At 36.8% G+C, this 12,960-nt stretch overlaps 1 protein-coding gene and 1 pseudogene across 2 annotated transcripts; both read left to right on the top strand.

Moving 5' to 3' along the window:
* Positions 1 to 493: 493 nt before the first annotated feature.
* Positions 494 to 2,439, top strand: LOC103856826 (annotated as a pseudogene).
* Positions 2,440 to 8,999: 6,560 nt separating this feature from the next.
* LOC103855556 (transcription factor bHLH101) lies at positions 9,000 to 12,176 on the top strand. Of its 2 annotated transcripts, none has more exons than XM_009132555.3 (3): positions 9,000 to 11,074; positions 11,478 to 11,849; positions 11,955 to 12,168. In XM_009132555.3, the coding sequence occupies exons 1-3, from the start codon at positions 10,724 to 10,726 to the stop codon at positions 12,024 to 12,026; spliced, it is 795 nt and encodes a 264-aa protein (XP_009130803.1). In that variant the 5' UTR covers positions 9,000 to 10,723; the 3' UTR covers positions 12,027 to 12,168. The 2 variants fall into 2 exon arrangements, with proteins under 2 accessions (XP_009130803.1, XP_009130802.1); XM_009132554.3 differs by having other exon boundaries at positions 9,012 to 11,074; positions 11,466 to 11,849; positions 11,955 to 12,176.
* The last annotated feature ends 784 nt before the right edge of the window (positions 12,177 to 12,960 follow it).

The following is a 12,960-nucleotide window of genomic DNA, read 5'->3' as shown; positions in this document are numbered from 1 at the left end:
TATGAATTTACCACAGATCATTCAATTCCCTCCGCCTGGTTAATGAATTTTAATTAGTCCGATGTCCACAATCTTCTCTTTCAGACAAAGGAGGTTACTTTAGGACACTGCTTTTGATGCTATTTACGAACTATGCCATTAGAACTGAATCTATCCGACAATCAAGTTAAGAGGCTTTCTCTAGTTCGGTTTTTTTTTTTTTTTTATCAACTCTCTAGTTCCGTTTAGAAACTCAAAAGGTTCTCTTTTTCAGACAAAAGCCTCTGTTTCAGACAAAGGATGATACTTTAGGACTCTGTTTTTGAAGTTATTTACAAACTATACCATTGGAACTGAATCTAACCGACGAATCAAGTTAAGAGGCTTTCTCCAGTTCGGTTTAGAACTCAAAAAGTTATCTTTTTCAGACAAAAGCCTCTGTTTCAGACAAATGATGATACTTTAGGACTCTGTTTTTGAAGTTATTTACAAACTATGCCCTTAGAACTGAACTACCCGACCATTAAAGTTAGAGGCTTTCTCGAGTTCAGTTTAGAAACTCAAAAGGTTTTCTTTTTCAGACAAAGGCTCTGTTTCAGACTAAGTTATTTACAAACTATACCATTGGAACTGGACCTAACCGACAAATCAAGTTCAGAGACTTTCTCTAGTTCGGTTTAGAAACTCAAAAAGTTCTCTTTTTTTATCTCTCTTTCTCTCAACGAATCTCGATCTCGAGGAGGAGGAAGAAGAGACACAACAATGTCGTCTTCTTCGTCGAAGAGGCAAACCCTCTTCATATCGACATTGATCATCTCATGGTACTCCTCAAACATCGGCGTCCTCCTCCTCAACAAGTTCCTCCTCTCACATTACGGCTTCAAGTTCCCTATTTTCCTCACGATGTGTCACATGTCCGCTTGCCCCATCGTCTTCCTCAAGCTCGTCCCTCTCCAGCACCTCAAATCTCGCTCACAGTTCCTCAAGGTCGCCACTCTCAGCATCGTCTTCTGTGCCTCTGTTGTCGGCGGTAACATTTCGCTTCGTTACCTTCCCGTCTCTTTCAATCAAGCCGTCGGTGGCACGACGCCGTTTTTCGCCGCTCTGTTCGCTTATATTATGAGTTATGACCCTTAAGAGAGAAGCTTGGGTTACCTATGGTGCTCTTGTCCCTGTCGTTGCAGGTGTTGTCATTGCTAGTGTGGTAAAGCTTCTTTTGTGTTCTTCCTCTGGTTTAGATTCTTTTAGTAGTAATAATGTCAAATCTTTGATATGAATCTTGAGGTTTCTGTGTAATGTTCTGTGAAAATTTTAAGCATTTTATGGTTTAATCATGTGTAGAATTTGGTAGTAACATCGTTTTGGGATCTCATCTAACCTTTGAGCTCTCTCCTTATTTTTTACTGCAAGGTGATATCTTTTTTTACTGTCTGTCACTGTATTTTGTTAGGAAGCTTTATCAAGTGGTTTTGGTGGTCTCTTGTCTGATCTTTGATCTAAGATCTAAGCACCATTCTCTCTACTGCAGGGGAGCCAGGGTTTCACTGGTTTGGTTTTATCATATGCATTATTACCGCTACGGCGGCAAGAGCATTTAAATCTGTTCTTCAAGGCATCTTACTTTCTTCAGAAGGGTAAAAAATATTTTTAGAACTAACTTTGTTACCAACCAAAAGATTGGTGCATTTGATATGTAATAATATAGTTGACAAAAAAAAAGATATGTAATAATATCTGTTTTTTTTTTTCTTATGCAGGGAAAAGTTGAACTCGATGAATCTGATGTTGTATATGTCCCCTATAGATGTTGTTGCTCTTCTTCCAGTCACGCTGGTTATGGAACCAGACGTGATCAGCTTGACCTTGACGCTAGCAAAACAACGTCAGTACATGTGGATACTTCTTTTGGTTAACTCTGTAATGGCTTATTCAGCAAATTTGTTGAATTTTCTTGTTACAAAACACACAAGCGCCCTCACTCTCCAGGTAACTAAACCTATGTGCAGGCCTCTTATCAGGCTCCAATCCTTAGGATGTATTATTGTGAGATAACAATGTTGATTGTGTTTTACAACTAATGCAGGTTCTTGGGAATGCTAAAGGAGCAGTTGCAGTGGTGATCTCGATCTTGATCTTTCAAAACCCGGTTATTGTTATGGGAATTGGCGGGTACTCCATAATCGTTCTTGGTGTGGTTGCTTACGGAGAGACAAAACGCAGGTTTAGATAAGAACTATTCAACAGCACAGAGCTTCTCTCCTTGTGCTTGGTTCTTCTTCTGTTCATCAAGAACTTATTAATTTAGGACCTGCAAGTTTTGGGGATTTCAGAGATGAGAATGTCTCAATAGTGATTTTTGTAACTATTCTTATATTAAATATGTAATATGATGTATCGGACTATGTTAGATTCTATGGTGAGATGTCATAGTTGTTTTCTCAAGACAGCTTCCTTTGTCTACTACGATGAGATGCTAATTTACTATGCAAGAATATTAATCCATTCATCCTATGGTTATATTTAAATACTACCACCTTTTGGTGTTTGCGTTATATTTAAAAAAATAAAGATACATATAACATTTTTTATGTTGTTCACAATATGTAAAACAATATGCATTGTGAACGAATATTTTCATTATTTTTGTGTTCACAAGATGTAAAGTAAATGTACTATAAATTTATATTGACTTGTTAACTCAAACGTAAGCATAAACGTAATTATACTGCAAATGATTGAAAAACTACCTATAACACTTTTTTAACTTAACTTTCTAGAACACTTACTAATCATGATTTATTTAAATAGCTTATATATGCGGATTTTAATTTATGGACGGCTTAACATTTAACAAGAATAGTAGGAAAAGTTAAGCTTCCATTTACTTTTTATGCATAGGAATATATATGTTCTGGCTTGTCGCGGACGTGCTAACCATCATCAAACTAAACATTCTGTTTGTCTTCTGCTTTCTTTTTAGGGGAATATGGTCTTATAGTTTTTTTTTTGTTTATGTCAACTAGTCTTGGTTATAGTTTAAAAGTCTTATAAGGACTAAACCATCAGGACTGATTTGAAAATGATAGAATTAAACAATATTGAACAAGTGAAGAAAAGTTAGTGAAGATTTTTAAGAAAATGTAGTCTTCAAAGACTATTGAACTTAATGCTCGATATTAGATCTTCGAACCTTTCAAGGTGGTTCATGGAGTGTTCATTAGAAAGACCATGAAAAATTGCTAGCACACAACATTGAATTACATGGGTTTCACCTCAAAGTCACTGTAAGAGTATGGAAAGTGTATAATCATTAACGTCTATCAACGGCTATATAGTCTGTAATTAGTCTATTGTATCTCCTAGAATATTGTCTTGCCTTTCTTGTAATCATCTCTGTACATATAAGAACTGAGCTCCTTACTCAATAATATTCATTCAATTCCAATACTCAATATGGTATCAGAGCCCTATAGGTGAAAACCTATTTTTTTCTTTTCTCTTCCGCCTCTCTTCTCCCAAATCTCGTTTCTTCTTCTTGTCTCAGACCTAACTTTCTCTCCAAGTATCAATGACAATGAATGAACACACGGCTGAACGTACGGTTGTGTTCAATCCCGATGATCCACGCACCACCCTGCTCTCGGTCAACATGTCGAGCGTGACCAAACTCACCACGACGAACTATCTGATGTGGAGTCGCCAGATCCGTGCGCTTCTTGAGGGTCATGAACTTCATCACTTTATTGATGATAACAACACCGCACCTGCTCCGACTATTAATGTTCATGGCGAGGCTCAACCAAACCCGGCGTTTGCTCCTTGGAGGAGACAAGACCGGCTTCTCTACAGCGCTATCATAGGTGCGATCACCTTACCGGTTCAGACCGTCGTCTCCAGCGCAACAACAACAAAAGAGGTGTGGACTATTCTCCTGTCTACCTTTGGCATTCCGACTCGTGGTCATGTGCGCCAGATCAAAAAGCAAATTGAATCTTCTGTCAAAGGTACCAAGACCATTAGTGAATATCTGCGCCTAGTTAAGTCCAAGGTTGATGAGCTAGCCTTGCTCGGCAAGCCAATGGATCCAGAAGATGTTACTGAGAGAATTCTTGATGGACTCCCTGAGGAGTACAAACCAGAGATTGATGCTATCAACGGCCGTGACACTACGATCCCGTTCACTGAGCTATACGAAAGACTCATTAATCGCGAGGCCATGCTCATGTGTAAAGACTCTTCTGCTGCGACTCCGATTGTGGCACACGCTACTGATGCTAGACCACGCTCTCACTGGAAGAACAACAACAACAATCACAACAACTATTCGCAGAACAGAGGGAATCAAGCCACATTTCAACCAAGGTTTAACAAACCTTATCTTGGCAGATGTCAAGCATGCGGCACACAAGGACATAGTGCCAAGTATTGTCCACAGTTCCGTCTTGTTCGAGGTGCAGCAACGCCACCACAAGCGACTGCAATGCGACCTCAACAGTCTTGGAACTCTCAACAACTCAACCTGGCGTGGCATCCTCAAGCTAATCAAGCAATCATGCCTTCTCCGATGAATCAACCAATCATGTCTGATGCATCTACATGGCTCTTTGATAGTGGCGCTTCCCACCACATGACATCTGACTTGGCTAATCTGTCTCTCCACAATCCTTACAGTGGCGGTGATGGTGTCTTACTCGGTGATGGGTCAGGCCTCAACATCTCCCACACTGGTTCTTTATCTCTTCCTTCTTATACAAAACCTTTCTTTCTTAATAGTGTATTATGTGTTCCATCGTTACAAAAGAACTTAATTTCTGTGTTTCAATTATGCTCAACTAATGGGGTTGCTGTCACGTTTACTCCAACTTACTTTCAGGTGAGAGACTTGCAGACGGGGGCTCTTCGTCTGGAGGGCAGGCCTAAAGATGGTACCTATGAATGGCCGCTTTCAAAAACCTCTAAACCTCCTTCTCTTGCGTTTGCTTCAGCTGTCAAGACCACTATGTCTGATTGGCACTCGCGTCTTGGTCATCCTGCTTTTCCAATTCTTCAAAAACTAGTTTCTATTTATCAGTTACCTACTACATCTAGTGTTTTAATGGCTTCTCCATGCACTTCTTGCTCTATTAATAAAATGCACAAGTTGCCTTTTAAAAATTCTACTTTGCGATCATCTTTTCCGCTTGATATAGTCTTTTCAGATGTGTGGACATCACCACAAATTTCAGAAGATGGTTTTAAGTATTATGTTATCTTTGTAGATCATTTTACACGCTATACATGGTTATATCCATTGAAACAAAAATCCCAAGTGTTTGATGTTTTTACTAGATTCAAAGTCTTGGTTGAAAATCGATTTCAAACCAAACTTAGAACTCTATACACTGACAATGGGGGTGAATATATAGCGTTAGCATCCTTTTTAGCTTCTCATGGCATCTCTCATATGACAAGTCCACCGCATACTCCAGAACATAACGGTATATCGGAGCGTAGACATCGACATATAGTCGAGACTGGTCTTGCTCTGTTATCTCATGCTTCAATGCCTAAATCGTTTTGGACTTATGCATTTGCTACGGCTGTCTATCTTATAAACAGAATGCCAACTCCGGTTTTAAATTTTCAAACTCCTTTTCAAAAGTTACATGGACATGTTCCAAATTATGAAAAACTTCGGATCTTTGGCTGCCTGTGTTTTCCATGGCTTAGACCATATGCATCTAACAAGCTTGATGCACGATCGACACCTTGTGTCTTTCTAGGCTATTCAATAACACAGAGTGCCTATTTCTGTTTTGATAGAGAAACAAAACGGATTTATACTTCGCGTCATGTAGTTTTTCATGAATCGGTTTTTCCATTCTCTATTTCTTCTTCAAAAGTTTCAACAGAGGATGATCAAGACGTCCCCACTCGCTCTCATCCTGTTGTCTCTCTTATACCACAACCGGTTCCTCATGCTGAACCCCCACCCGCAACAAACCCACCTCAGCCTAACCCTCCTGCTACTACCACTCCCAGCAACACTCCACCCCTCGATGTTCCTTTACCTCCTCCATCTATACCACCTTCAACCCAACTTCCTCAACCTACTCGCGCGAGTACTCGTACCCGGAAACCAGTCCAAAAACTAAACCTTCATACTACCACTACCTCGCTCTTGGAACAGATTCCTAAAACAGTTGCTGAAGCCCTCAAGAGCCCCCATTGGCGCAAAGCTATGAGTGATGAGTTTGATGCTCAAACAGGGAATCATTCATGGGATTTAGAAACACTCACTGAAGCAGCTAATCATGTTAATGTTGTAGGTTGCAGGTGGATCTTCACCATAAAGAGAAACGCAGATGGCTCCATAGCTCGCTACAAAGCCAGACTTGTTGCCAAGGGTTACACTCAAAGACCAGGTGTCGATTATCATGACACATTTAGTCCAGTCGTGAAGCCGGCCACAATCAGGACCATTCTCAGCATTGCAGTTACTAAAAATTGGAACCTGCGTCAACTTGATGTCAACAATGCATTTCTTCAAGGTCATCTCAAAGAAGATGTCTACATGATGCAACCCCCAGGTTTTATTGATAAAGATAATCCCACTGCAGTGTGTAAGCTCCGGAAGGCTATTTATGGACTTAAACAAGCCCCACGGGCATGGTACAATGAGCTCCGCACGTTTCTTCTCCAGTCTGGTTTCAAGAACTCAGTAGCGGATGCCTCTCTCTTTATCTACAACAAGAATGGGGTTCTCATCTACATGCTTGTCTACGTAGATGATTTGATCATCACTGGAAACAGTCCCTCTCATACATCCCGGTTTATCGAATCCTTATCTCAACGTTTTTCTTTAAAAGATTTAGATGATTTGTCGTTCTTTCTTGGCATAGAAGTAATTAGGACAAAGGAGGGAATGCACTTGAATCAAAGTCGTTACATATTAGATCTTCTACATCGTACAAAAATGGCTGACTGTCATTCAATCAAGACACCTATGTGTTCTAACACTACTTTAACGTTGTCTTCAGGTACTCCTTTGGCTGATCCTTCAGAATATCGAGCAGTAGTCGGCAGCCTCCAGTATCTCTCATTGACGCGGCCTGACATCTCCTTTCCAGTAAATAAGCTGTCGCAGTTCATGCACAAGCCCACCACTGACCACTGGCAAGCAGTCAAGCGCATCCTTCGTTATCTTGCTGGCACAACCACACGCGGCATCTTTCTTCCAGCTCACAACACTCCTAGTCTTCACGCGTTCACTGATGCGGATTGGGCTGGGAACCGAGACGACTATACTTCCACTGGTGCTTATATAGTCTATCTTGGTCGTCACCCTATTGCCTGGTCATCTAAGAAACAAACTGGTGTAGCTCGATCATCAACAGAAGCAGAGTATCGGTCTCTTGCATCCACTACAGCTGAAGTCTGCTGGCTTCAGTCTCTTCTGTCCGAGCTTGAAGCCCCATCTCCTACTAAACCAGTCATCTACTGTGACAATATTGGCGCTACATACCTTGCTGCCAATCCGGTCTTTCATTCCAGAATGAAACATCTTGCTCTTGACTATCATTTTGTTCGACAATTTGTGCAAAGCGGTGAACTGCGCGTATCTCACGTCAACTCAGCTGATCAACTTGCCGACGCACTGACGAAGCCATTACCTCGCACACGGTTTGATTCTCTACTAGTCAAGATCGGACTCTCGAATGGCCGTCCGTCTTGAGGGGGTGTGTAAGAGTATGGAAAGTGTATAATCATTAACGTCTATCAACGGCTATATAGTCTGTAATTAGTCTATTGTATCTCCTAGAATATTGCCTTGCCTTTCTTGTAATCATATCTCTACATATAAGAACAGAGCTCCTTACTCAATAATATTCATTCAATTCCAATACTCAATAGTCACTTCTTAAGTAAATAAATTGGAATATTCTAATATAAATTTCATTCTAAGCAAGTTTTTCTTTAATATTAAAAGGTTATTTCATAACAATTTCACTTTGTCATGTTCTTGCATATTTGTATGACTTGAGTAAATAAAATATTTTTATTTTTATTTGTTAATTTTGGAAATATTAGCTGTTAAGATGTCAACGTAGGCGAGACCAGAGGTAGGTCAAGCCTTCATTATAATATGCTTTAAATTCTATTGTTTCTTAAATGCAGTTGTAGACATTTTAGGGTTCTTAAGTTCTTACTAACATGTTAGAGTTGCAAAACAATATATTATACTATATCTCAGGTAGTTGCAGTAAATGACTATATAACATGGATAATACTTTTGAAAAATATGATACTTTTGTAGGCATGGTACGTAGTTCAATTTATGGCGTATTCTGTCTAAATAACATGGATTTTGACTTGTTTTTTTTTTATAACATCATATTATTTATCTAGAAACACTCTGTTTAAGCCAGTTTTAAAACACTGTTTACATATGATATTTTATTGATTTTCCAAAAAGGGTTATTGAAGTAGCATGGATCTTCTAAATAGCATGAGTTTTGATGTGTTTAATTTCTCCTATATATAACATTATGTCTTTTTGAGAAATATTATTTTACATTATGTCATGTTATAAAAATCAGGCTATTTATTATAATTATCATATTACAATTGTATTTTTATGGACTTCTGGTCCTAGCTGACAAAAAAGGACTTCTGGTTCTTTAGAACATGATTATCGGATGAAATTTATTTTGGGTTTCTAATTTTTTTTTTCTAGCTAAAAAAAAATTAAAAACGGAACTAATCGCAAGTAACCATGTGTCGTGCAGTCCGCAAATAATACAAAGAGCTGACCAAAAACGTCTCTTATCTAACGACTTTTGCGATTGTTTTAACTGAAATTCGCAGGACCCACCCCTTAAGAGACTGGGTTGGGAACAGCGATAATCATGGCCTAACATGGTCATCTACAAAGTGTTCCTAACATCCTTTGAACAGGTAAAATAAAAGAGATAACTAATTAAAAATAGAAAGAAACTGTTTTTTTTTTCTAAATGAATTTGCAAAGAGGTTATTTTATCGTAAATATTAAAAATATTTTTTCCATTAAAGACTTACAAAACATTCGAAATGTACTACTTTTAAAAGATAAAAAGCTGGAAAAAAAATTCTTAGCTCGAGCGTAATCGGGAAGTGGCTGATGATGTGGACATGGAGAGGTGGGTTACTCGGTTCTAGCGCACAGCTGACACGTGCCGTTAACCAACGAGCTCGTGCGTTTACCCTCTTTCATCATTCTTGAGTTTCCATTTGTGGATGGTTAAATTATATTCTATCCGAGCTTTGTTATTCAGAAAAGATGTTATGATATAAGTAGATAACATTAAAATATAGATATGACCAAAAAAAGATGAGTAATGAAACCAAACACCTATAAACGATAGATAATATGTCTAATTTGTTTTATAATTAGCTTGACTATACATTCTATTATTATTCAATTCATCATCTGAATTTTTTTTTGTACTTTCAAGACTTTTAAGTTCGCTATTCTGATAAAAAACTAGACTCTAGCTAGTAAAGACCAATAAACCCTAACATTAAGATCAACCGTACAAAACTATAAATCATAAGCTTATAGTACGGGATCAAGATACGACTAAGCTGATAGTATTTCCTTTACCCTTTTTATAAGTTAAATGAAATAATATGAAATGAAGTGATGATCACAACAGAAATGTTAAACGTCATCGATTAGATCATATAGTGTCGTTTCTTCTTACTTTGTATTTGTTTGTTAATTCAATATTACTTCTAACTTTGTTTTTTTTTTTGTTAATTCAATAGTACCTTTAGATAGTATCTAGAAACAAGGGTATAGTACATGTGATGATAGAAAAAGGAGTACGTATTGCGAGGAATTTTATTTCCATGGTTAAATGCGTTGAAAATAGTTATACCGGAAAGAAAGACAATTATTTTGATCAAGGATTGTGAAAATAATCTGAACTCCGTTAATTTGTTTAAACATAATTAAATCTGATTGTGATTTTCTTTTGTTAATCTCTGACGGTTCTTTTAAACCTTTATCTATTTTATTTGGAAGAATGATGGATTATCAAACATCATGCAGAAAATTTCATGAGGGAAATCAACAAAACTAATAAATCAATGATATCTAAAAGAAATTTCCTATGATGTATGCATACTTTTTTTAAAAAAAGTGTATGCATACATTAATTTGGTGATAGTTGAGCTGATGCCCTTAAACCATGCGTTCACATGTTGTAGAATATAACTGAGAATAGATGGATTATGTATAAAAGTAGGTTACATTAATTATACATACAAACATATTTATAATGTTATTTGGGCTCTAAATGTTAAATAAAATTAAATGCTAGTAATTCAAAATTGATTAGCCACTTTTAAATGACAAAGCAAGATTAGCAAGTACAGAGTAAAAATTAATTACCAGTCATAGCTTTGAATAAAACCTCGATTATCGAGTGTTCTATAACTCTAGTTATCAAGGGAAGATAGAATAATAGATAAGGTTGTACGATAAACCTCGTGCCCTACTCGTTCCGGCACGAGACTGCGTGTGGAGTGTAAGACAACTTAAAAAAGCTTTAAAAACTTCCTTAAGACATGGAGCTATAAGTACCAAATACTTGGAGACATAACTAGCTACATCCATAGATTCCATCTCAAATTCGGTCTTATCATCAAAGTCTCTCTCTCTCTCTCTCATCTACTTAATTTTCTTTCTAGTTGATTCCTTCAAATAATTGAGAGGACAATAATGTGTGCCTTAACACCAATGTTTCCAAGTAACCAACAAGAATGGTACTCTACTTCAACAATGGAGTATCCATGGCTTGATTCCTTCTCTCCTACTCTCCCTTCTTCTCTTTATCCTTCTTTCGACCAACTAGATGAATTCAAGAACTATAACATCAATCTTCTTCCTCATCATATGAATCTTGCCGACATAAATGGTACTAACAATACCAGTAACAATGATCAAGAAGAACATCAAGGATCGGTTTTGGAAAAGAAACTGAATCACAACGCAAGTGAACGCGACCGCCGTAGAAAGCTAAACGCCTTATACGCTTCACTTCGTGCTCTCTTGCCTCCTTCTGATCAAAAGGTTTGTGCTCGAAAGAAATCTACAAAACCCGTCAAGATAATTAGGTTTTATAATCTTGAAATGACTATACTATACACTTATGTTTCATAAATAATGTTATTTTGATATTTTTTCTTGTTACACAAAATGTTAGTTTAAAATTTCAATATAATATATATATAAACCTTAAAATTAATTACAAAATATTTTAATTTTATAAATAAATTTATTTATCTTAAATATTATTGTTTAAATAAATATACGTATTACAGCTATAATCAAATTTTAATCATTTTCTTAATTTGTAAAAACATGTCAAAATGAAACTTCATAAAACTGAAAGAATATATACTAAAAATGACTAACTAAACAAAACCCTCTTTTGATCGATGATTGTTTATTATTTATGTAGTCGGCGAATCAGAGAAAGTTGAGCATTCCAAAGACCGTAGCGGGAGTGGTGAAGTATATACCAGAGCAGAAGCAAGAACTTCAACGTTTGTATAGGAGGAAAGAAGAGCTTATGAAGAGGATCTCCAATAAGATAGAGACTTTGAATCATCAACAAGAACAGCTGAGAAATAGAGCATTAATGATGGAGTCAATAGATTCTTCTTCACAAAAGATCGCTGCAAATTGGATCACCAACACAGAAATAGCTGTCCAGATTGCTACATGGAAATGGACATCTATCTCAGACATGTTGCTTAGGTTAGAAGAAAACGGGCTTAATGTCATAAGCGTCTCTTCTTCGGTTTCTTCCACCGCAAGGATCTTCTACACACTGCATCTTCAGGTAACTTGTCCAAAGAGATCTAATGAATACATTAAGTAAAAAAAAAAATCTAATCAAGAACTGATATCTTGTTGTTTTTGTTTTGCTTTGTTCTAATTTGTGCAGATGAGAGGAGACTGCAGAGTGAGATTGGAAGAACTCGACAGTATGCTATACGGATTTCACCAATCACTTTGAGAGATGAGAGTTTCAAGGAATGAGTCTAGTTATTTAATGTTATAGACTTTTATCAGATTTTAAAACTTTACTCTTTTGTAACGTCTTCTTGTTATAGTTTTCTCTTATTGTTAAATTAATGATATTATTTGACTCAGAAACTTTATTCAATGATCATACAACTTTATGAGATTTTTTTATAGCAACTGAATACTGTACAGTTAAAGAAATCCCATGCAATGGAAGACATAAGACCAGAGCCATCACCAGGTCCAGAATCATTGTCAGCTCCACAACCTCGACGATGTTCCATACACCCGAGAGCAATAAGAGCATCCTTGACGACTCCATGTGAAGGGATGTTATCTAAGTTATCTATAAACCCAACTCCACAAGCTCCTCTCTCAGACAATATCTACTCCAAACTAGCAACCTGCTTTAACACAAAAGAATCTTGCAATATTGACATGGCCCAAATCACTGTTGGAATGTTTAAATGATTATGGGCTCTGAAATTATTGATTTTGATAAAGCCTATACTAAATCCAGCCCAAGTCAGGGTATATTAACTACTTTGGAAACCGCGCTAAATCTCTGGTTTTCGTAGTTACTAGAGATTAACCCGGGCTACACCCGGGATTTTTATTTTTTTCTAATTTAAGTTGTTAAATTATTTATATTAAGGCTATGATTTATATTTATATGAATGTTAAAATACATGTCATAATTAAAATTTATTTTTAAATTTTAACACGTTAAATTAACATATTTTTTACTATTTAAATATTTTTTGTAATTTTATTGGCTATCTAGTTATCATATTTAGCAAAACTATCTTTTGAGTGTTGGAATAAATGTTTTAGAGATTTTATTAAACTGCAGAGTATTTTTGGATCGACCACATGCTCAACATTCGAATGATCCGTAAAAAGATGGTCGATCTCCTTGGCCAGGT

Source organism: Brassica rapa, chromosome A03 (assembly GCF_000309985.2).
Source record: "Brassica rapa cultivar Chiifu-401-42 chromosome A03, CAAS_Brap_v3.01, whole genome shotgun sequence".
Taxonomy (NCBI): Eukaryota; Viridiplantae; Streptophyta; class Magnoliopsida; order Brassicales; family Brassicaceae; genus Brassica; species Brassica rapa.
Note: the sequence above shows the minus strand (reverse complement) of the source record. Positions and strands in the feature narration are given on the sequence as shown.